This window comes from Pleurodeles waltl, chromosome 6 (genome assembly GCF_031143425.1).
Source record: "Pleurodeles waltl isolate 20211129_DDA chromosome 6, aPleWal1.hap1.20221129, whole genome shotgun sequence".
In the NCBI taxonomy this organism is placed as follows: Eukaryota; Metazoa; Chordata; class Amphibia; order Caudata; family Salamandridae; genus Pleurodeles; species Pleurodeles waltl.
In genome coordinates, this window is record NC_090445.1 from 1,522,654,143 (window position 1) to 1,522,678,766 (window position 24,624).

General features: G+C 45.4%; 1 protein-coding gene across 1 annotated transcript in view; it reads left to right on the forward strand.

Annotated features, from left to right (window-relative positions):
• Positions 1 to 17,094: 17,094 nt before the first annotated feature.
• Positions 17,095 to 24,624, forward strand: part of LOC138301036 (C-signal-like) — a 125,042-nt gene continuing 117,512 nt past the window's right edge. Inside the window, exon 1 of the mRNA XM_069241062.1 lies at positions 17,095 to 17,373. Coding sequence (XP_069097163.1) covers positions 17,218 to 17,373 — 156 coding nt within the window. The 5' untranslated portion in view covers positions 17,095 to 17,217. The remainder of the gene's footprint in view (positions 17,374 to 24,624) is intronic.

Consider the following 24,624-nt stretch of genomic DNA (forward strand, 5'->3'; position numbering starts at 1 on the left):
TTGCACCAGTACTTGGTGGACTCTGATCTGACCTCTCCCCAAGAATTGGGAAAGAAGGCAGGCAAATGGGTCAGAACAAGGGTGAACAGAAAAGTTCATACAGAGGGTGACAAAGATGGCAACAAAAAGAAGGATGGTAAGTCTTCTGACAAGGGTGGGGACAAATCTAAAAATGAGTCTTCATTAGGCCCACAAAAACACTCTGGTGGGGGTGGTGGGCCCAAATCCTCTTTTAATCAAAACAAAGAAAAGAAACCATGGTGCTATTTATGTAAAGTAAAAGACCATTGGACAACATATCCCAGTTGTCCAAAGAAAAGCACCAAGCCTCCTACCACTACAACCCCTACTGCTACACCTAGTGTCCCTACTAATAGCAGTGGTGGTGGGAGCAAACCTACTAATAGCCAATCCAAGGGAGTAGCTGGGCTCACTTTTGGTAACTTAGTTGGGGTTGGTCTTGTTAGGGAGACCACAGAGGCTGTGTTAGTCTCTGAGGGGGCTATTGATTTAGCCACCTTAGTTGCTTGTCCCCTCAATATGGATAAGTACAAGCAGCTACCCCTAATAAATGGTGATGAGGTTCAGGCCTACAGGGACACTGCTGCCAGTGTGACTATGGTCATAGAGAAACTGGTCCACCCTGAACAACACCTACTTGGTCACCAGTACCAAGTAACCGATGCTCACAACAACACACTTAGCCACCCCATGGCTGTTGTAAATCTCAACTGGGGGGGGGTTACTGGTCCAAAGAAAGTTGTGGTAGCCACTGATTTACCTGTAGACTGTCTACTAGGAAATGATTTGGAGACATCAGCTTGGTCAGATGTGGAGTTGGAGGCCCATGCAGCAATGCTGGGCATCCCAGGGCATATTTTTGCTTTAACCAGGGCTCAGGCCAAAAAGCAAAAAGGACAGGGAAGCTTGGATCCTGGAACAATGGACCAAGTGCTCCCCAAAGCTAGGGCTAGTAGAAGTAAAGCACTTCCTACTATCCCTCCCTCTACAGTGGATTCAACTTCTGAGGAAGAAGAATTTCCACCCTGTGCAGAACCTACACCAGAGGAGATGGAAGCAGACACTGCTGAGCTTTTGGGTGAAGGGGGGCCTGCCAGGGAGGAGCCGAGTGTGGCACAGCAAACCTGTCCCACACTAGAGGGTCTAAGACAGGAAGCTGTCAAACAGGCTAATGGGGATGTCAGTGACTCTCACAGAGTTTACTGGGAGGACAACCTCTTGTACACTGAAGCAAGGGATCCTAAACCTGGAACTGCCAGGAGGTTAGTGATTCCTCAGGAGTACAGAAAGTTCCTCCTAACTCTAGCCCACAACATTCCCCTAGCTGGACATCTGGGACAAATGAAAACTTGGGACAGGCTTGTTCCCTTGTTTCATTGGCCTAGAATGTCTGAGGACACAAAAGAGTTTTGTAAGTCCTGTGAAACCTGTCAAGCCAGTGGCAAGACAGGTGGCACCCCAAAGGCACCCCTTATTCCACTGCCTGTGGTTGGGGTTCCCTTTGAAAGGGTAGGGGTTGACATAGTTGGCCCCCTTGACCCTCCTACTGCTTCAGGCAATAGGTTTATCTTGGTGGTAGTGGACCATGCCACAAGATACCCTGAAGCAATTCCTTTAAGGACCACTACAGCACCTGCAGTGGCAAAGGCCCTCCTGGGAATATTTTCCAGGGTGGGCTTTCCAAGGGAAGTAGTATCAGACAGGGGAAGCAATTTCGTGTCTGCATACTTAAAGGCCATGTGGAAGGAGTGTGGTGTGACTTATAAGTTCATTACACCCTATCATCCACAAACAAATGGACTGGTGGAGAGATTTAAAAAAACTCTCAAAGGCATGATTATGGGTCTCCCTGAAAAACTCTGCAGGAGATGGGATATCCTGTTACCATGCCTCCTTTTTGCCTACAGGGAGGTACCCCAGAAAGGAGTGGGCTTCAGCCCCTTTGAACTCCTCTTTGGACACCCTGTTAGGGGTCCACTAACACTTGTCAAGGAGGGTTGGGAACAACCTTTAAAAGCTCCAAAACAAGATATTGTGGATTATGTACTTGGCCTCAGATCAAGGATGGCTGAGTATATGAAAAAGGCCAGTAAAAACCTTCAGGCCAGCCAAGAGCTCCAAAAGCAATGGCATGACCAGAAGGCTGTTTTGGTTCAGTACAAACCAGGGCAGAAAGTGTGGGTCTTGGAGCCTGTGGCCCCAAGAGCACTCCAAGATAAATGGAGTGGTCCCCACACAATTGTTGAGAAAAAGGGTGAAGTCACCTATTTAGTTGACTTAGGCACTGCCAGGAGTCCCCTTAGGGTGCTCCATGTCAACCGCCTGAAACCCTACTATGACAGGGCTGATCTCACCCTGCTCATGGCAACTGATGAGGGACAGGAAGAAGACAGTGATCCTCTTCCTGATCTCTTCTCTTCCACAGAACAAGATGCTCTAGTGGAAGGTGTAGTTTTGGCTGATTGTCTTACTGCTGAGCAGAAAGACCATTGCATAAATCTCCTGGGTCAGTTTTCTGAACTCTTCTCTACTGTGCCAGGTACCACTTCTTGGTGTGAGCACACTATAGATACTGGAGACAGCTTGCCTGTCAAAAGTAAGATCTATAGGTAGTCTGACCATGTCAGGGACTGCATAAAGCAAGAGGTGCAGAAAATGTTAGAACTGGGAGTGGTTGAGCACTCTGAAAGTCCATGGGCTTCTCCTGTGGTACTTGTACCAAACCCTCATTCCAAGGATGGAAAGAAGGAAATGCGGTTTTGTGTAGACTACAGAGGTCTCAACCAGGTAACCAAAACTGATGCTCACCCTATACCCAGGGCAGATGAGCTCATAGATACACTGGCATCTGCCAAGTATCTAAGCACTTTTGATTTGTCTGCAGGGTATTGGCAGATCAAATTATCAGAAGATGCTAAACCTAAAACTGCATTTTCAACCATTGGAGGACATTACCAGTTCACAGTAATGCCTTTTGGTTTGAAAAATGCACCTGCCACTTTTCAGAGGTTGGTAAACATAGTCCTGCAAGGGCTGGAAGCTTTTAGTGCAGCATATTTGGACGATATAGCTGTCTTTAGCTCCAGCTGGGATGATCACCTGGTCCACCTATGGAAAGTTTTGGAGGCCCTGCAAAAGGCAGGCCTCACTATCAAGGCTTCAAAGTGCCAGATAGGGCAGGGTAAGGTGGTTTATCTGGGACACCTTGTTGGTGGGGAACAGATTGCACCACTACAGGGGAAAATCCAAACAATTATTGATTGGGTTCCCCCTACCACTCATACTCAGGTGAGAGCCTTCCTAGGCCTCACTGGGTACTACAGGAGGTTCATTAAGAACTATGGCTCCATAGCAGCCCCTCTTAATGACCTCACATCCAAGAAAATGCCTAAAAAGGTATTATGGACAGCAAACTGTCAGAAAGCTTTTGAGGAGCTAAAGCAGGCCATGTGCTCTGCACCTGTCCTGAAAAGCCCTTGTTACTCTAAAAAAATCTATGTCCAAACTGATGCATCTGAATTAGGAGTAGGGGCAGTCCTATCACAACTTAATTCTGAGGGCCAGGATCAACCTGTTGCTTTTATTAGTAGGAGGTTGACCCCTAGAGAAAAGCGTTGGTCTGCCATTGAGAGGGAGGCCTTTGCTGTGGTCTGGGCACTGAAGAAGTTGAGGCCATACCTGTTTGGCACTCACTTCATTGTTCAGACAGACCACAAACCTCTACTTTGGCTAAAACAAATGAAAGGTGAAAATCCTAAATTGTTGAGGTGGTCCATATCCCTACAGGGAATGGACTATACAGTGGAACATAGACCTGGGAGTAGCCACTCCAATGCAGATGGACTATACAGATATTTCCACTTAGACAATGAAGACTCATCAGGTCATGGCTAGTCTTATTGTCCTTCGTTTGGGGGGGGGGGGAGGTTGTGTAGGAAAGTACCATCTTGCCTGGCATGTTACCCCCATTTTTCACTGTATATATGTTGTTTTAGTTGTATGTGTCACTGGGACCCTGGTATCCAGGGCCCCAGTGCTCCTAAGTGTGCCTGAATGTGTTACCTGTGTAGTGACTAACTGTCTCACTGAGGCTCTGCTAATCAGAACCTCAGTGGTTATGCTCTCTCATTTCTTTCAAATTGTCACTAACAGGCTAGTGACCAATTTTACCAATTTACATTGGCTTACTGGAACACCCTTATAATTCCCTAGTATATGGTACTGAGGTACCCAGGGTATTGGGGTTCCAGGAGATCCCTATGGGCTGCAGCATTTCTTTTGCCACCCATAGGGAGCTTTGACAATTCTTACACAGGCCTGCCACTGCAGCCTGAGTGAAATAACGTCCACGTTATTTCACAGCCATTTTACACTGCACTTAAGTAACTTATAAGTCACCTATATGTCTAACCTTTACCTGGTAAAGGTTAGGTGCAAAGTTACTTAGTGTGAGGGCACCCTGGCACTAGCCAAGGTGCCCCCACATTGTTCAGGGCCAATTCCCCGGACTTTGTGAGTGCGGGGACACCATTACACGCGTGCACTACATATACGTCACTACCTATATGTAGCTTCACAATGGTAACTCCGAATATGGCCATGTAACATGTCTATGATCATGGAATTGCCCCCTCTATACCATCCTGGCATAGTTGGCACAATCCCATGATCCCAGTGGTCTGTAGCACAGACCCTGGTACTGCCAAACTGCCCTTCCCGGGGTTCCACTGCAGCTGCTGCTGCTGCCAACCCCTCAGACAGGCATCTGCCCTCCTGGGGTCCAGCCAGGCCTGGCCCAGGATGGCAGAACAAAGGACTTCCTCTGAGAGAGGGTGTTACACCCTCTCCCTTTGGAAAATGGTGTGAAGGCAGGGGAGGAGTAGCCTCCCCCAGCCTCTGGAAATGCTTTCTTGGGCACAGATGTGCCCAATTCTGCATAAGCCAGTCTACACCGGTTCAGGGGACCCCTTAGCCCTGCTCTGGCGCGAAACTGGACAAAGGAAAGGGGAGTGACCACTCCCATGACCTGCACCTCCCCTGGGAGGTGTCCAGAGCTCCTCCGGTGTGCTCCAGACCTCTGCCATCTTGGAAAGAGAGGTGCTGCTGGCACACTGGACTGCTCTGAGTGGCCAGTGCCACCAGGTGACGTCAGAGACTCCTTCTGATAGGCTCCTTCAGGTGTTAGTAGCCTATCCTCTCTCCTAGGTAGCCAAACCCTCTTTTCTGGCTATTTAGGGTCTCTGTCTCTGGGGAAACTTTAGATAACGAATGCAAGAGCTCAGCCGAGTTCCTCTGCATCTCTCTCTTCACCTTCTACCAAGGAATCGACTGCTGACCGCGCTGGAAGCCTGCAAAACTGCAACATAGTAGCAAAGACGACTACTGCAACTCTGTAACGCTGATCCTGCCGCCTTCTCGACTGTTTTCCTGGTGGTGCATGCTGTGGGGGTAGTCTGCCTCCTCTCTGCACTAGAAGCTCCGAAGAAATCTCCCGTGGGTCGACGGAATCTTCCCCCTGCAACCGCAGGCACCAAAAAGCTGCATTACCGGTCCCTTGGGTCTCCTCTCAGCACGACGAGCGAGGTCCCTCGAATCCAGCAACTCTGTCCAAGTGACCCCCACAGTCCAGTGACTCTTCAGTCCAAGTTTGGTGGAGGTAAGTCCTTGCCTCACCTCGCTAGACTGCATTGCTGGGAACCGCAACTTTTGCAGCTACTCCGGCCCCTGTGCACTTCCGGCGGAAATCCTTTGTGCACAGCCAAGCCTGGGTCCACGGCACTCTAACCTGCATTGCACGACTTTCTAAGTTGGTCTCCGGCGACGTGGGACTCCTTTGTGTAACTTCGGGTGAGCACCGTTTCACACATCCTCGTAGTGCCTGTTTCTGGCACTTCTCCGGGTGCTACCTGCAGCTAAGAGGGCTCCTTGTCTTGCTCGATGTCCCCTCTACCTCCTGGTCCAATTTGCGACCTCCTGGTCCCTCCTGGGCCGCAGCAGCGTCCAAAAACGCTAACCGCACGATTTGCAGCTAGCAAGGCTTGTTGGCATTCTTTCGGCGGGAAAACACTTCTGCACGACTCTACAAGGCGAGAGGGATCCGTCCTCCAAAGGGGAAGTCTCTAGCCCTTTGCGTTCCTGCAGAAACCGCAGCTTCTTCTGTCCAGTAGAAGCTTCTTTGCACCCGCAGCTGGCATTTCCTGGGCATCTGCCCATCTCCGACTTGCTTGTGACTTTTGGACTTGGTCCCCTTGTTCCACAGGTACCCCAGATTGGAAATCCAGCGTTGTTGCATTGTTGGTTTGTGTCTTTCCTGCATTATTCCTCTAACACGACTTCTTTATCCTTAGGGGAACTTTAGTGCACTTTGCACTCACTTTTCAGGGTCTTGGGGAGGGTTATTTTTCTAACTCTCACTATTTTCTAATAGTCCCAGCGACCCTCTACAAGGTCACATAGGTTTGGGGTCCATTCGTGGTTCGCATTCCACTTTTGGAGTATATGGTTTGTGTTGCCCCTATCCCTATGTTTCCCCATTGCATCCTATTGTAACTATACATTGTTTGCACTGTTTACTAAGACTATACTGCATATTTTTGCTATTGTGTATATATATCTTGTGTATATTTCCTATCCTCTCACTGAGGGTACACTCTAAGATACTTTGGCATATTGTCATAAAAAAAAAGTACCTTTATTTTTAGTATAACTGTGTATTGCGTTTTCTTATGATATTGTGCATATGACACTAAGTGGTGCTGTAGTAGCTTCACCCGTCTCCTAGTTCAGCCTAAGCTGCTCTGCTAAGCTACCATTATCTATCAGCCTAAGCTGCTTGACACCCTATACACTAATAAGGGATAACTGGGCCTGGTGCAAGGTGCAAGTACCCCTTGGTACTCACTACAAGCCAGTCCAGCCTCCTACAGGGGACACCATTACACGCGTGCACTACATATAGGTCACTACCTATATGTAGCTTCACAATGGTAACTCCGAATATGGCCATGTAACATGTCTATGATCATGGAATTGCCCCCTCTATGCCATCCTGGCATAGTTGGCACAATCCCATGATCCCAGTGGTCTGTAGCACAGACCCTGGTACTGCCAAACTGCCTTTCCTGGGGTTTCACTGCAGCTGCTGCTGCTGCTGCTGCCAACCCCTCAGACAGGTTTCTGCCCTCCTGGGGTCAAGCCAGGCTTGTCCCAGGATGGCAGAACAAAGGACTTCCTCTGAGAGAGGGTGTTACACCCTCTCCCTTTGGAAAATGGTGTGAAGGCAGGGGAGGAGTAGCCTCCCCCAGCCTCTGGAAATGCTTTCTTGGGCACAGATGTGCCCAATTCTGCATAAGCCAGTCTACACCGGTTCAGGGGACCCCTTAGCCCTGCTCTGGCGCGAAACTGGACAAAGGAAAGGGTAGTGACCACTCCCCTGACCTGCACCTCCCCTGGGAGGTGTCCAGAGCTCCTCCAGTGTGCTCCAGACCTCTGCCATCTTGGAAACAGAGGTGCTGCTGGCACACTGGACTGCTCTGAGTGGCCAGTGCCACCAGGTGACGTCAGAGACTCCTTCTGATAGGCTCCTTCAGGTGTTGCTAGCCTATGCTCTCTCCTAGGTAGCCAAACCCTCTTTTCTGGCTATTTAGGGTCTCTGTCTCTGGGGAAACTTTAGATAACGAATGCAAGAGCTCATCCGAGTTCCTCTGCATCTCTCTCTTCACCTTCTGCCAAGGAATCGACTGCTGACCGCGCTGGAAGCCTGCAAAACTGCAACAAAGTAGCTAAGACGACTATTGCAACTCTGTAACGCTGATCCTGCCGCCTTCTCTACTGTTTTCCTGGTGGTGCATGCTGTGGGGGTAGTCTGCCTCCTCTCTGCACTAGAAGCTCCGAAGAAATCTCCTGTGGGTCGACTGAATCTTCCCCCTGCAACCGCAGGCACCAAAAAGCTGCATTACCGGTCCCTTGGGTCTCCTCTCAGCACGACGAGCGAGGTCCCTCGAATCCAGCAACTGTGTCCAAGTGACCCCCACAGTCCAGTGACTCTTCAGTCCAAGTTTGGTGGAGGTAAGTCCTTGCCTCCCCTCGCCAGACTGCATTGCTGGGAACCGCGACTTTTGCAGCTACTCCGGCCTCTGTGCACTTCCGGCGGAAATCCCTTGTGCACAGCCAAGCCTGGGTCCACGGCACTCTAACCTGCATTGCACGACTTTCTAAGTTGGTCTCCGGCGACGTGGGACTCCTTTGTGTAACTTCGGGTGAGCACCGTTTCATGCATCCTCGTAGTGCCTGTTTCTGGCACTTCTCCAGGTGCTACCTGCTGCTGAGAGGGCTCCTTGTCTTGCTCGACGTCCCCTCTGTCTCCTGACGCAATTTGCGACATCCTGGTCCCTCCTGAGCCACAGCAGCATCCAAAAACGCTTACCGCACGATTTGCAGCTAGCAAGGCTTGTTGGCAGTCTTTCGGCGGGAAAACACTTCTGCACGACTCTCCACGGCGTGAGGGATCCGTCCTCCAAAGGGGAAGTCTCTAGCCCTTGTCATTCCTGCAGAAACCTAAGCTTCTTCTGTCCAGTAGAAGCTTCTTTGCATCCACAGCTGGCATTTCCTGGGCATCTGCCCATCTCCGACTTGCTTGTGACTTTTGGACTTGGTCCCCTTGTTCCACAGGTACCCTCGACTGGAAATCCATCGTTGTTGCATTGCTGGTTTGTGTCTTTCCTGCATTATTCCCCTATCACCACTTCTTTGTCCTTTGGGGAACTTTAGTGCACTTTGCACTCACTTTTCAGGGTCTTGGGGTGAGCTATTTTTCTAACCCTTACTATTTTCTAAGAGTCCCAGCGACCCTCTACAAGGTCACATAGGTTTGGGGTCCATTCGTGGTTCGCATTCCACTTCTAGAGTATATGGTTTGTGTTGCCCCTATCCCTATGTGTCCCCATTGCATCCTATTGTAACTATACATTGTTTGCACTGTTTACTAAGACTATACTGCATATTTTTGGTATTGTGTCCATATATCTTGTGTATATTTCCTATCCTCTCACTGAGGGTACACTCTGAGATACTTTGGCATATTGTCATAAAAATAAAGTACCTTTATTTTTAGTATAACTGTGTATTGTGTTTTCTTATGATATTGTGCAAGTGACATCAGTGGTACTGTAGGAGCTTCACTCGTCTCCTAGTTCAGCCTAAGCTGCTCTGCTAAGCTACCATTATCTATCAGCCTATGCTGCTAGACACCCTATACACTAATAAGGGATAACTGGGCCTGGTGCAAGGTGCAAGTACCCCTTGGTATTCACTACAAGCCAGTCCAGCCTCCTACAATCTGCACTTCTTTAATTTGAAAGGGTGAGGACCTGCACTTCTCAGCACTGCTACAGCACATTTAATAGAAGCGTACGGGTATTTCTCAGAAGCAGACGGATACTATAAAGAATGAGTACCTGCACTTCTATATTTCCATTTAAAGCACTGATACATATGGGTATTTTACAGTCCTTGGTGACTAATCAATCACTCTTTTTGACAGCTGGGAACCTGAATACAGAGTCAAATACAGACTCATTTGAAAGTGGTTTTAATTACTGCCAAGTCTGGGACCAGTCAGGACCCCGCCTACTTAAGGCCCTGGGTGGGAGATGACAAAGCAATAACCAGGGGAGACAGCAAGGGGAACAAGCATTTGCAATGCAATAGGTCTCGCATTTGCAAGAGTTAGAGCTAATGGCATTGTAAATGGCAATTTCTTTTACCCATGTGTTCTGGTTTGGAGTGGGATTATGTGGGTTAAGGTGGAATTGTTAGTTGTACAATGGGTGGAATTGTGTGGTGTTTAGTGTATTTGTGTGGTGGAATTATGTGGCCTGGTGAATGATAGGGGTGAGAGCTGAACAGAATAGATAGAAAGGAAGACAGAGAGGGGTAGGTAGTTTGTGCACGAAGTGGTGAATGAAGTCTGGCAGAGAAGCAGAAAGTGTCTGAGAAAGAAGGGAAGAGCAGGCCACAGATACATAAAGAGAGAGCGCCCATGCACGCATTAGACACCAGTGGTGTAGCTTGGTCACTAAGACTGGGGAGGGGTATGAGCTTCAGATTTTCCGACAATCAGACCGGCATATAATATAAAAATACATTATACGACAAGCAGTGTGCATGGGAGAGGAGTAAAAGCCAGTGGAAAGAGGAGTAATGCAGATTGGTAGGGGTACCAAGAGAGAGAAAACACAATATTTTGTAAAATTACCAATATTTTTAACAACTTTAAAACTGAGGGGGGAGAGGGAGAGAATGTGGGTGTGTTTTTGTCTGAATTAATGTGAAAATGCCTCGCAAAACCGACAGACATCTCCCCATACCTGACTGAAAACACCTGTACGCAACTATTTATCAGAAAATTCATTTATTAGGGAGGAGTACCTCCCCCCACTGAACCTACGTCCCTGAAAGGGACCCCATAAAGAGGAAGAGAGCATGGATTTGAGGGGTGGAAAAGCTGAAAATGCACTGGAAAGAAACTGTGGTCAAAGACTTGAAGTGAACCAATATGAGATAGGCGATAAGAGTGTGTGCTAGAGACAGGTGTGGGAGACACACAAATTGGTGGGGCACCCGAAGGGGAGGGGTAAGGGAGAGGTGGACCAGTGACGGGTACAAGGATGTACAGGAAGGTAGCAGGTGTGAGCAAGCAGTATAGAGAGGAGACAGGCAGAGTGTGGGAGGGATGAGAAGGGGCAGGGGAATTGTGAGATGAGAGGGGGTAGTGGGAGTGTGAGGGAGAGATGAGAGGGGCAGTGGTGTGTGGGGGAGAGGTGACAATGGTGGAAGTGAGAGGTAGAGATGTGTGGTATTGGAATTGTTTGTTGTGGAATTGTGTGGTGTGGTGTGGAGTTGTGTAGTGGAAATATGTGGCATGGTGTGCTTTGGAATTAAGTGGATAGTAATTAAGTAGTATTAACTGTAGTGGAATTATGTAGAGTGAGATTGTGCTATATGGAGTTAATAATGTGTGCTATGAAATGGCATATTGTGGAGTTGAATTATGTGGTATGCTGTTAAATGTTGTGGTCTGATGTGGAAATTTGTTGTGTATAGGCACTTCAGGATGGGCTGGCATGACAGGTCAGTCTGTTAACTAGATTTTTTAATATTTTAGACATGTCTTTGAGCCTAGTAATCCACTGTTTTTTAAATTAAACAGCAAGTGGTACTGCTGATGATGTGTTCCTGTATAACGTAAAACATTTGAGCAGCCTCTTCAGCCCTGGGGCCTCACTCCCATCATATCTATCTCGAAGTTTCTAGGATATACAATAAAATGTAAAATTTCCTTTTACGGGTTATTCCTTTAAAATAAAAATATTACCCTTCTTCAAAAGAAGCCGCTCAGAAAACAACATATCCTGGAGTAGGTTTTTGGAAAAATGATTAATCCTTTGGCCAGCCTCAATAAACCTGACCTACATGCCAAAATAATAAATAAAGCACAGTGCCTGAGAGACGGATGCTATGTAAAGTAAGAAATTTAAAGCTCAAACCCTGTGGTAGTGGTCCATTTGGGACATATTAAAGTATTATGCTTCTTTACTCTGAATGAAGTCTTTCCTGTAAAGAGCAACAACAAAGCAAAGAAACCATGGCCAATAACTAACCAACAAAAATAACTTATGTATTAAAAAAAAAAGAACAGAGAAAGGGAGGAAGTACTGCTACCCCATAACATAGGTAGTTGGAGCAGAGTAATGCACGCACAGACACATACTAATGCTGTACTTTAGTCGTGCATGGGGAGTATAAAAAATAAGGTATAGAGTAACACATAAGAAGCACAATTAAAAAGTAAAAAAAGTTTGTAATTCACTGAGGTGCATGTGATAAAAAAAATTACTTTTTGACTTCATGGAAAAGATAACAGTTTAGTTTCACTTTCCTTACACTCTTTACTTTAGATTGGAAATTGACTCACTGAAATATAATGGGCGGGGTCAGCTTCTTTTAAAGATCCAAAGATGTGCACGGTTTGAAGCATAGGGATCCACACCTCTAGTACATGCAAAGTAAAATTAATCAGGCCACATTGTTACAAAGGATATAAGGGAAATGGCTATTGGCACATCAATCATAGGGGAGCAATGAGCGTACTTTTGCTCCCATCCCAAGGGGTATCCTTAAATAACGGGCACCATATGATAAGTTATAAATTGTATATATAGGCCCTCATTCTGACCTTGGCGGGCGGCGGAGGCCGCCCGCCAAAGTCCCGCCGTCAGATTACCGTTCCGCGGTCGAAAGACCGCAGCGGTCATTCTGACTTTCCCGCTGGGCTGGCGGGCGGTCGCCTTCAGACCGCCCGCCAGCCCAGCGGGAAAGAGGCTTCCACGATGAAGCCGGCTCGGAATCGAGCCGGCGGAGTGGAAGCTGTGCGACGGGTGCAGTTGCACCCGTCGCGTATTTCACTGTCTGCGCAGCAGACAGTGAAATACATGTAGGGGCCCTCTTACGGGGGCCCCTGCAATGCCCATGCCAGTGGCATGGGCACTGCAGGGGCCCCCAGGGGCCCCGCGACCCCCCCTACTGCCATCCGGATCCCGGCGGTCCGACCGCCGGGATCTGGATGGCGGTAGGGGGGGTCGGAATCCCCGCGGCGGTGCAGCAAGCTGCGCCGCCGTGGAGGATTCAATGGGGCGGCGGTACACTGGCGGGAGCCCGCCAGTGGTGCCGGTCCGACCGCGGCTTTACCGCCGCGGTCGGAATCCCCATTGGAGCACCGCCGGCCTGTCGGCGGTGCTCCCGCGGTCCTCCGCCCTGGCGGTCAAAGACCGCCAGGGTCAGAATGACCACCATAGTCTTTTACACTCCAGAAGGCTTAGCCAAGAGAAATCAAAGCGATGACTTAATGCTGGCCCTATCGCACACCTGCAGCAGTGTTTTACCACCTAGGGAAGGGAAATACTGAGCTGATATATTTCAGTCTCTGTGTCGTAGAATGGAGGCTACACCCCGCCGAAAACCTGTAGTTGGCATCACTAGCCTATGTGCAGCACATCCCACTGGCAGTACACAAACAACACTTGCTCTTTAGTGCACAATGACAGGTTGCAATGAGCTGGAGTAAGAACCCGTCCCCAAAGATCCAAGAGTGACTCAATGGTTACACATGCTGCAATGACATGACTGACAACTATGCTGCTTATCTTCTACAATCGACCAGGGCAAGGGCATTAGGTGCCCACTGAGGTTGAACCTGAAAGCCTGCAACCTTGTTCAGCAAATCTGGCATGAAGTGGGGAGCCAGGAAATGAGCTGTTATACTGATGGCCTTCTATGAGTCTCAAACATGAAAAAATCTTAAACAAGACTCTAAGGCCAAATATCTTTTGTTTTAAAATTACAAAAATGTTCAAATAAAAATTCAGACTGTTCCGATCTATAACATTACTATGCCTATCATGCAGTGCATTAAAAAAAACGTTTGTGCAGAACACCGAGCTGAGCTGAAGAGGTTGTTCTGCCTCTTAGCTCTCACTTTCTGTTCATCTCCCAGAAAGCTGATTTATGAGGGAGGTTATAAACCATACTGGGCAGCAGATGTGAGTGGAGGAGATGGTCCAGTCTCTGACTGGTGCACAGATGCTTTGTCACAGGTATGTGCTATGCAGCTTCCCACTTCCTTGCACTGGAAAGAGTTGTATGCATGCGAAAGGTCAACGTTCTTAGAACGTAAAGGGCACAAGTTTTTGTGTGAGTTGGAAATGATAATTACATTGTGATGTTACAGTTAGCCTGCTAGGAGAACTGTGAGTCTAACAGTAAGATCACAATATAATTAGCATTAATTCTGACCTCAACAGTTAGATAGAGCTTTTGTTGTTGATTTTTTTTATATTTTGTACATTGGTGCATGGTGGTGGCATGCTTTGGGGACGTTGGTGAGGAGGGAATTTTAAAAGCAGGTGCCAGGAATGGAAGTAAATGAGGCTACTGTGAAGAATCCTGAACAGGCCTGTGCTTCTGGGGGACTAACAAAAGTTAGTGAACTTTCACATGTCAAGCAAAGCAGCCCTTTTAAAACTACAATCCGATCTGCCCTAAAATTTAAGGATTAGACTGCAAAGGGATATTCCAGACCCTTTAAATAAACTACGTGCTCTAATTCAATGCCTATACTTTAAAAAAAGACCATTACCCAACTGTGGCAGGGCTAAATATTTAACTTCGAGAAAAGTGTCACACCTCGTTTGAAATGTGAGCACAGTGGGAAAGATGTACCATGCAAGTGTGAGGCGGCATGGGGTGGAATAGCTGCAGAAACAAAAGAAACCAGCATGGTACAGAGAGGCCTGGAAGGCTTTTAGCAGACATCAATAGCTAGAGGCTTAGTGTGCGGATAGATGAAAGAAATCAGGTCTGATGAATTCAAGTGAATTACATGCAGAAAGACATGAGGAGACCGCCAGACTAGGACAGTGCTGTAAGAGGCGTATTTATACAAAGAGAAAGAACACACAATCCTAAAAACCCTTGAGGCACTGAGGTTAGCACCCTCTGGGCTTGAGGTAACATGACACAGGAGCCCATGGGAGAGTTGTTTCTTTGTAACATGACAAATTAAATTGAAAGCAGTGAGGGCCGAGCAAAATCTGCACCATCAGAATCAGAGACAGTGAAGTTCCCTGTCCGCAGCAGGTCTTACATGCAGACACTTATACAGTGAGGATGGAACATAAAATAAAGAAAATGAAGTACAAACATTGCAGCAAAAACATAGTTGAAGTGCAAACAAGCATGCGCTGCAGTCTCCAAGGCACAGAGAGCGAACGGAGCCTAAAGCTCAGCCAGAGCCTTGGTCAAAAAAAAAACTTGAAACGGCGGCTGAATACAAAAAAAAAAAAAAACAGCAACAAACTTAAATCAAAACAGTCTGCCTTTTGCGCTCCCTTACTGTAGGTGCACATTTCTCCTCACCTCTCGAGTAGTCTCCTACCAAACTAGCCCTGCAGTATGCTTCCTCCATCTTCATTGCTGACACCTATGGAATTGTCCCTGGAAGGGGCACATCAGAGAATGGATGGCTGCTCAGAAAGAGAGTGCCTCCTCTGAGTCTGGGGCTGTTACAAGCTGGGAGCTGAAACTGTGCAGCAGGGCCACCATGGGCATAGGAGACGCACTTCCAGAGCGGCAGTGCGCAGCTGCAGAGGTCTAGATTGCAAAATAAATTCAACCCATTCTACCAACAAGTTATCGTCTGAAAGGGTGTGGCATAACTTACAGAGCTGCCGACTTTGAGACTGGAGCACCCGGTTCGAGTCTCAGTATTGGCTCTTCAGGTACCTACAAAAACATGCAGATCGGAAAAAATAAAACTATAGAATGCCGATCCGGAGAAAAATGGAAACAAAATTTCAAATGTGATCCAGTGGATGAACGTGTATAGGATCATCTGAATGGATGCTCATAGGAGCGGAAAACACATACAGAAACAATATAAAACATGAAATAAACGGCCCAGGACTGCAGTACAGCTACAAACGATAAATTTAAAGCTTAAACATTGTAGGTTGTGTGTTTACAACCATAGGAAGGTAGTCTTTGGTGTCGCTGCAGTGCGACTGCAAGAATAAACAAAAAAAGTTCCACAAAACGGATAATAAAGATAACCAGTGGAACCAGATTGTACTTGGTCGCTGCGCTCGGGGAGGGGTAAATACAAAAGGAGGCATGACCAATATCTGCCAGCTACATATAGAAACAAAGCTTACAAGAGTATCAAAGGGACTAGCCAATCACAAGCCTATGGGCTGGCATTAAGCCCCCATACCAATTACAGGATGTCGAGAGACAGTGCATGCGCGCTGCCTAGGCTCGACCTAAAAAGAACATGCAAGAGTGCCATAAAGAGGCAGGAAGTGTAGGCTGGTGGGAGAAAAAGGCAGGAGTTGTAGGGTGACCAGACGTCCCGGATTTCCCAGGACAGTCCTGTTTTTTAGAGGACTGTCCCGGTTTCTTGACGCTTCTCTTAATTTTAAATAAATGTCCTGGTTTTTGGGACAAAGGTCAGATCAGTAAATAAATGTCCCGTTTTTTGGACAAAGGCCGGGTCATCTAGGGAAGCATAAGTTAAAGAGGCCTACAAAATATGAAATAAGTAATTTATCTGTTACTTTCAAGCAAGGGTCCCCTGTCTGCTCCCAGCAGACAGACAGAGTGGGGAGTAGAGAGAGGTGGGTGGGGGACAGGTTGGGGGTGCAGGGTGGGAGGTCAACCCTTAGCTAATTTTATATATGTAATCTTGTATGTGTGTGTATATATATATATATATATATATATAAACACACATGTATAGGCACACGTTCAGAAAGCTACGCGAAAAAACGGGAAAGGCCAGATATAAAAGTGAGTAAAGTATTCAGTCCTTCTTTTATGTCTGAACTGTCCTGGTTTTTACTTCTCAAAATCTGGTCACACAAAGGAGGTGGAATCAATACAAAACTCGTCATTAAGCGGAACCGGCAGAGAACACCTAAGAAAACTTTTGGAACTACTCCACTGTTTTTTTTTAATTAAGAACTGCATATCCTGTGGTGAGTTCTTGGAGCAGTGCTAGAAGGAGTACTAAGAAAGCACGGGTAATCCACCATCCATGATACTTGTTTGTTACTGAGAAGCGCCTCTATTTACACACTGACGTAAAAAGTTTTGGTCCAGTGCTGTGAAGTACTGATACTCTCACTGCAATCACATGAAAGAGGCGCGGTCAGTTACCTGAAAGTATCGACCGCCTGAAGCTCGGAGTGAGCTGTTTAAAAAACACCACAAGTGACCGAGGGGCCGTATCGTGGGTGTCATGGTCTGAACGGAAGGCAGAAGCGCTTTGAAATCCACCTGCGGCACAAGTGGTATTCGGGGGTCGCTTCCAGTGGAAGAGAAGGTTCAGCGTCCATGACGATCAGGGGCGGAGTAAGGGCACGGGGAAACGGCGCTCGGGCAGGTACCAGAATGGTTTAACAACAGCTGCGGGAGGGGCGTGCCAGGCACTCTTGGGTGGGGCTCGGGTGGGCTGGACCAGCTCCTGGTGTGCCTTTTTGTGACAGATTTAATCCTTGCCGCCCTCTTGCTGCCACGGATCCCTCAGCCTTTCATTTATAGACTGCACCGGGGGCAGTTGGTCACTGCTGGACCACGCGCACCATGGCTGCCCTCCCCACCCCTCGGCGCCTCTGCCGCTCTGTGGTAGTCACTGGCTCTAACCGGGGGCTGGGACTCGAGCTAGTGAAATCACTGGCCACTTTGCAGCCCGCGCCCGACCACGTAATCGCCACCTGCAGGAACCCGGAGAATGCACAGGTCAGGAGGAGCGGATAAGAAAAGGTGGTGTAGGGTCCAGTAGGTTCTGAGGCGCAGGAAGGCAGACCTGCCCTGGAAAGAGTAACTAACGCCAGGGTGGGGTTGCGAGAGTGACACGCCTGTAGCGGTAAAAAGAGGTCCTTTTTGCGCGGATAAACTATTGGCTGGTGTCAATAGGGAAGCACGCATGTCATATGGCGTGGAAAATATGGAGATTTAAGGGATTGCTCACTTGTGTGTGAAGAAGAATATTTGGGTTTAGTGGGTGTTTCAAGCTGGATAAAAGTAGGAAGATTTATGGATGCACCCAACGATTGAGTGGCAGCTAAAAGGTGACGGTGGGGGGTTAAATTGTGTTTAGGGGAGTGGGCGGTATTTTTGGGGCTCCTTTTACAGATTTGTTGACTATTGTATTGTTTTAAGTAGGCATCTGTACAGTTGAGTCACGAACATGGTTTAGGGGGACATTTAGTGCCCTTTTCGCCGAGGAAACCTGGTTGTTGTGGAAGGGGCACACTTCACGTTGTTGACTTGTGGGTAGACTGACCAGATGGCTGAATGTGACTGGGATCACAGTTTTTCCAGTTCTGGGTTTTGATGTACCATATGATAGTGGTGAATTCTTGGGGTTGTAGCCTTGGCCCATGATCATGGAACCATTTGGACCAACACTCCGCATGAAAATGTAAACGTTGGAGTGACATGGAGCCCTCTTTACACTCTACATGTGGCTAATGAACTGAGGGCTGTGGGTAATTGCACACACATTTTTTGTGCACAGCACTTTCAAGGTGTGTATGTGAGCATGAGAAAATAATTGCACCACTGAAATGAAAACATTATAAATGCAAGAAAATATACCAAAGTTGGGATGGATTGGTGAACTGAAACATGCAAGGGTTGCAGGTCACGAGTTCGCCTCCTGGCAAGCTCCACTCGAGTTTCCATCCTTCTGGTGTCTGTAAACATAGGCCATCAATACGACTTTGTCTGCATGTGTGTATGGGTGTGTGCATGCGTGTGTTTATGCATGGTTGAATGCGTGTATGAATGTTGAAGTGAATGCATGTATGTATGCAATTGAGTGAATGCGTGTATGTCAGTGTTGGTGAATGAGTGGGGGTGTCTGTGTGCGAGTATACAGGAGGGGGGACGCTGTACTAGAAAGACCCCCCTTCTAGTACAGTAGGGGGTGCTGTTCTAGTAGGGGGGCTGGGGAGTTCTGATAGGGAGGGGGTTGGGGATGTATTGGGCTTGCTGGGGGCGGTGGGGGAGTCGTCTGCCGGTGACAGGTAAGAAATTTCCTGTCACCGGTAGCCTTTCCTCCAGGTTTTTTGTGGTGGTTCTACCGCTGCAGAAACCCTGGTGGAAAGCCGACTCCAAATATCGCCGGAGGGTTCCATTGGACTGCCGGGTTGAAGATGCTAATCTCCTGCCTGGCGGGCCCACCAGCCACACTCATAATGTGGCGGTCTTCATTGCCGGCTCGTCGGCGGTCAGACCGCTAACATGGCCCGTCTGCGGTCAGAAGACCGCCAGTGTCATAATGAGGGCCATAGTGTCTTTAAATTGTGTAATAGGTATACCTTTTATATAAGATTTGTGCTTTTCTAGCAACTGAAGGCAAATATTTTTGTGTTTCAGAATAGTCAGAGCCTTAGGACATACGAGGAAATGCTCCCTTGTTGCATACAACTAATGCATATTCTGTTTCTTGCGTAACTTGGTTTGCCTATGAATAATATAAAACCGAGTCCCTGGACTCTGGCATAGGTACAAGTCCTCAGGTGGTTGCTTAGCAAGGCAACTTGGCCCTTAATATTTCGATGTTTGATAAAACGAGTTAGACAATAGTAACATTTCTCCCCAAAGCCCAGTCTCTGTACAAGAACCTATGTAGATCTAGTATCTCCCAACCTGAATGCACTTATGTGGCATTTTGCAACTCTAACATGTCCGCCAATGAAGCTCTTTCACTTACCGTCGACCCTAAATTTCAGTGTTTTGGAGGCGTCAAACACTAAATAGATATCATGTAATAAATAAGATGGGCACATATTATTTTTGTTGAAGTTTTATGTGGAAATGCCTGACCCGGAGCGGACAGTACAACATGTTAAACAGAGATCCAAGAGTGTAGCGTGATCTAAAATATATATATTATTTATATACAGAAGATTGTGACAACGAACAAGGAAAAGAAGACTGGCCAGTAGTGCTGGAAGAATTGTCAGAGTAGGGGTGCTGCCATCAGTGTTACCTCACTGTGGTCATGGGGATTGTGAAAAATCCAAGCGTCAAACAAATAAGTGAAGTGAATGAGTCATGTCCATTCAGCAGGAGAGGGGAAGGGTGTGGTATGTTGCCAGTGGTGTAGTTTGGACAAAAAGATGGCACCTTTTTCTTTAAAATGGCCACTAATTTTGCACAGACATACAGTTTTACTGCTAAAGCTATAAATTGCACAAACGATAATATGTACCAGTCCGGTTTCAGCGAACATTTACTATTTGTGTATTACCAAGAAAAGTGTTTTAATTTGTTTTGATACTATTAAAATCTTTGTTTCCGTCACACATTAGAAATACATAAATATTAAAAAAAATCTGCTGCTGATATATTTTGAAATATTTTTACATTTAATTTACATGCATTTAAATATTGTGTGTTAAAATCGCCATCCTATAACCTTTCTTTTGACATCCTCTGCACTCCAGCGAGATTGTCACATTGGTCGCTTTACAAATCCTCTCACTCTGTGGTCAGGAAACATCACTCTCCATTTTAAACACATCAGCAGCATTTTGTCATAAGAAATACCCTGCCATTTTACCTCTGCCTATGAACCCACAGCAAATGTAACAAGCTAAAAACAAGCTGTAAATACCTCTTTATTGCTCTTTCACCTTCTGAGTTCCAGCTTAGTTAATTTGATAGTGCTCCAGCACCCCACCAACGCCCTCACCCTCTTCCCCCAGCCATCGCCCGTGAATCTTACTGGAAGAAGAGTGTAACACCAACTGGTTAATATCCATGTGCACAACTGCATTAAAAGGTCCCGGAAGGAGAGACACTGTCAGTAAATGTAACTGGAGGATGAGTAATAGCATCAGCAAACAATGTGCATGGGGACACAAGCACTATATTTCAACAAGTGCAGTTGAACAGTTTTAACAGTTGGGCAGCTGAGAGCTATCTGTTGCTTTTAATATGGACAAAAGCTGTGTAGAAATGGTGATAAGTTCTTGTGTTGGAGTTTTTTGCATTTTATATTTTTGTGCATAATTAACAATTTGCAGAACGTGGGTTCACCTGGGAATTTCCATGTACCCACCAACACGGTGGTACTGCATCTGAAATGAATTTGCTATGTCTTGTTAAAGTGTGTTTTTCTGGCTTATGTAATCTGGGCCTCAACGCCATCTTGGTTAAATTGGATGTCTCCTCCTGTATGCTCACTGTTCATTATTTCTACAGCACGCAGTCAAACAGTCACATTTGTTTATTTCCTATGACGTTTTGAAGATAGATTTTTATTAAGTGTTCAAAAGACTTTAAACAAACACTATTCTGGCTCAACCTCACACCTCAAAATGTGAGGACACATTAGCCACCAATTGCAATGCTTTCTTCCCAGTGTTGCTCAGTCTCATCCCACTAAGTCGTAACTGGTTACCCAGTCCTTCGAACTTTCTGCATTAACAGGCAACTCCTCCACTGTCCATCAAATACCACAAACCACCGTCAACCCACGGTATCTCAGCCCATGCTCTCGATCTAGGCTTTCCAAGTGCCCTATACTTTTTAACCAAAAAATAGGACAGCTAAGGCCCGAGCCACAGCACCAGAAGTAAATACCCTTATATGAATTGCATCAAATTATTGCCCACCTCCCTTGGTTAGCTGTCCAGCAACCCTGAACTTGAACATATACACTCAAACACAGAGGCAACGATAATATATGTTCAATTATGTGTCCTGTTTCAAATATCAGAAAGTCCAAAGCAATAATGCCTCAAGATGGCTTTCAACTGAAGTTATTCAAAAGATCCTTTATTCGGTCATTCTGCATAAAAATAATTATCATAGACAGCCGACACGTTTCACTCATGCAAAAGCTTCATCAGAGCTTCTGCAAAATGTGATTGCTGCATAGTAAATCACCGAGAATAATCAGTCAAATTTCTTCAGGTAGTGCAACTGTGCGTATCCATTAGTTAAAATAAGATGATAGAATAGCTTAATTCCACACAAATTTGAAAGATCTTTTTATATATATCAGGTGTTGATTTTTCACCCAAGAGGTTTAACACTTTTAAGTTAAGAAGCACTTGGATAAGGTCACCTTTTTCTTGCTCACAGCTCCAGCATTGGTTAGACTCCATTAGACCTAGTGTGTGTAATTTGCTTATGGTCCACTAGGCATTGTGAATCAGTCAGAATCAAGCATGATGTATGGATAACACTTTTTTTTGCTATGAAACGGTTCCTGGTGATAGTCCATTTGGAGGAGGTATACAATCGAGGCTATGTACTTGATGGAATGCCCTGGCATTGTTTGTTAGAGATCAGTTCAGTAATAGTTTGGATGGTGCAAGAGCTTTGTATACTTTAAATGCAACATGTCTAACTTTTGCATGCTTTTGAGTAGATTGGGTAGATCTGGGTTGTGTGTTTTTCCCAGTTTGCTTAATGCTACTTTATATTTGAGAACGTCCATATAGGAGAGATCATGTTTCTGCTGGAATTATGCAAAAGTATTAGGTTTATTGTGAGATGTCAGATCTTTGATTAATTTAATGCCTTTTCAACCTGGTCCTTTCAAAAAGGTGTTTTCTGATTTGCTTTAATGTTGCTAATGTGCCACAGGAGGCAAAGCACGTTTTGGTCTTTTTATGGATGGACCTCTTCTTGTCCCATTTTTTTAAGAGTCTCTTTCATGCTATGTATTATGTTGTATGAGTGATGCACCTTAAAATGTTTGATTGTAAAGGATGTACAAGGAGTGAGTGGAAATGCAGATTGTTTTATATTGGTAGGTATAATGGCCAATCTGTAAGTCCACTTTGAAGCACTAAACGCCTTATCTGATGAAAAAAGAAGCCTTGATAGCTCTTAAACTTAGGAAAGTTTGTGCCTTGCTGTTTTTAGTCAGTCTACGTTTTTTGTTTAAAAGATTCTGGCATTTTTAGTTCATTATAGAAATTATTTAAGTAGCTATCTATGGTTTAGAAGAAACCTTGAGAAAGCGAGATTGGGCATCTACTTTCTAAGATGCTAATTATTTTGGTCACCATCATTTTGATTTTTCCAGTTCTTCCACACCAAGTGGTGAATTAGGGAGACTATAATGTAAGGACATCTTTAATGTTGGACAATGTTTTCATTGGATTTTTATAGTGCTGATTCTCTCTCTGCCAAACTAAATATCCTAGTGTTTTTTGTATTAACGTGTTGCCATGGTAGTTCAGAGGACCCTGTTATTGACGGAATGCAAAGATTATTTAATGGGAAAAAAAATCATTTTTTCTTTATTCATATAGTAAGCTGATGCAGATGCTTATTTATTGATTGCTATTAGTATTATTGGTATAGCTTTGTCACCCACTCTTGTGAATATTAACATGTTGTCCACAAGTGCCGTTTCTATTTGATTTCTTGAAATGATATGGATTATTTTTGTTGGATCTCAGTGAAGTGAGTAGTCGGCCAAAAGAAAATAGTAAGGGCAACAAAGGACACTCTTGCTTAGTTCTTTTGGAAAGTCAAAAGAAGTTTGAGAGGGTTCTGTTTACCTTTGCGGATTTAAACACTGAGTGAAAACCATATAGGTGAAGTCTTCCCCCTATTACATTTATGTAGAACAGAAGTAAAAAGGCCTATGCAACTTTGTCAAAAATGTTCTCATGCATCTAAAGCTAGCACAATGGTTGGGGTGCCTAGAAGTTGATCACTTTCTAGAACATGGCAGAAAAGTCTTGTCACATGGCAGTCTTCCATTTAGAAACCCAGTTTGTACGGGATGTATTAAAGAATGCAATACATTTTTTTTTTTCATGATGCCAACATTTTACATATATTCTGTAATCTATAAACCTAACATTAAGGCCATCTGGCTCCGGGGCCTTAGACCGCTCTTACAGATCTATAGCTTTGGTGATTTCTGCCATGATATTAGCATATTCAACATACTTCTCCCCTCTGCAGGTAAAGTAAGTAGCAACATTTTCTCTGGGCATCTCTTGCCTTTTATTTAATGTGAATTTCCCAAGTGTGTTGTACAGATTCATTTATAAGTGACATGCATTCATAATGTTTCAATCAGTGTTTGAATGTTGTTTTTTCAATGATTGTCAGAATAGTACATTTGTTTTTATAACATTTTAGGTAGATTGCCAGCTTTGTTTTTTTCTTTTTTATAGAGTCTTTTCACCTTGTTTCTCAATACTTGGTTGAGCTTTCACATGTAAGACGTTGTATTGTATTGTATTTGTAAACTTTTTGTGTGTAGTAACTTGTGCTCTAAAATTTGGATTTGTTTTTAAGTCATTAAGTTTTTTAGATTGTTATTTTTATTCTTTGGATCCATAATTTAATCATCATACTTCTAACTGCGACTTTGAGAGCATCCCACTTGATTTCTGGAGATGTCCCTTCATTTTTGTTTTCATGAAATAAATAAAGGATGCCCTTTTGTATCTGCTTTTTAGTTTCTTTATTATCCATAAGAAAGTCATTCATCCACCATTTCTTTCTTCATTTTGTGTGTGTTTGTGGTAGTGCTATATCCAAATGAGATACAGGCATGGTCCGAGATAGCAGTTGGTTGGGTTTTGAAGTTGGATGGAGTAACAACCTGTATGCTGTTTAATAGGAGATATCTGTTGGAAATGGCTTTTTTTGCAGGTTTATTCCCAAACTTTTGTCTCTGACCTCCTCCTTTTTTTCTTTTTTTTTGATCCCGTGCTGAATTTGGTTTTTGCTCGCTTTATTGACTCTGGGCACTTTACCACTGCTGACCAGTGCTAAAGTGCCAGTGCTCTCTGTCTAAATGGTATTGGTGATTGGTTTATACATGATTGGCATATTTGATTTACTAGTAAGTCCCTAGTATAGTGAACCAGTTATGCCAAGGGACGTTAAATCATATACTACCAGTGGGCCTGCAGCGCTGATTATGTCACCCACATGAATAGCCCTGCAAACATGTCCCAGGCCTGCCATTGCAGTGTCTGTGTGTGCAGTTTTAAA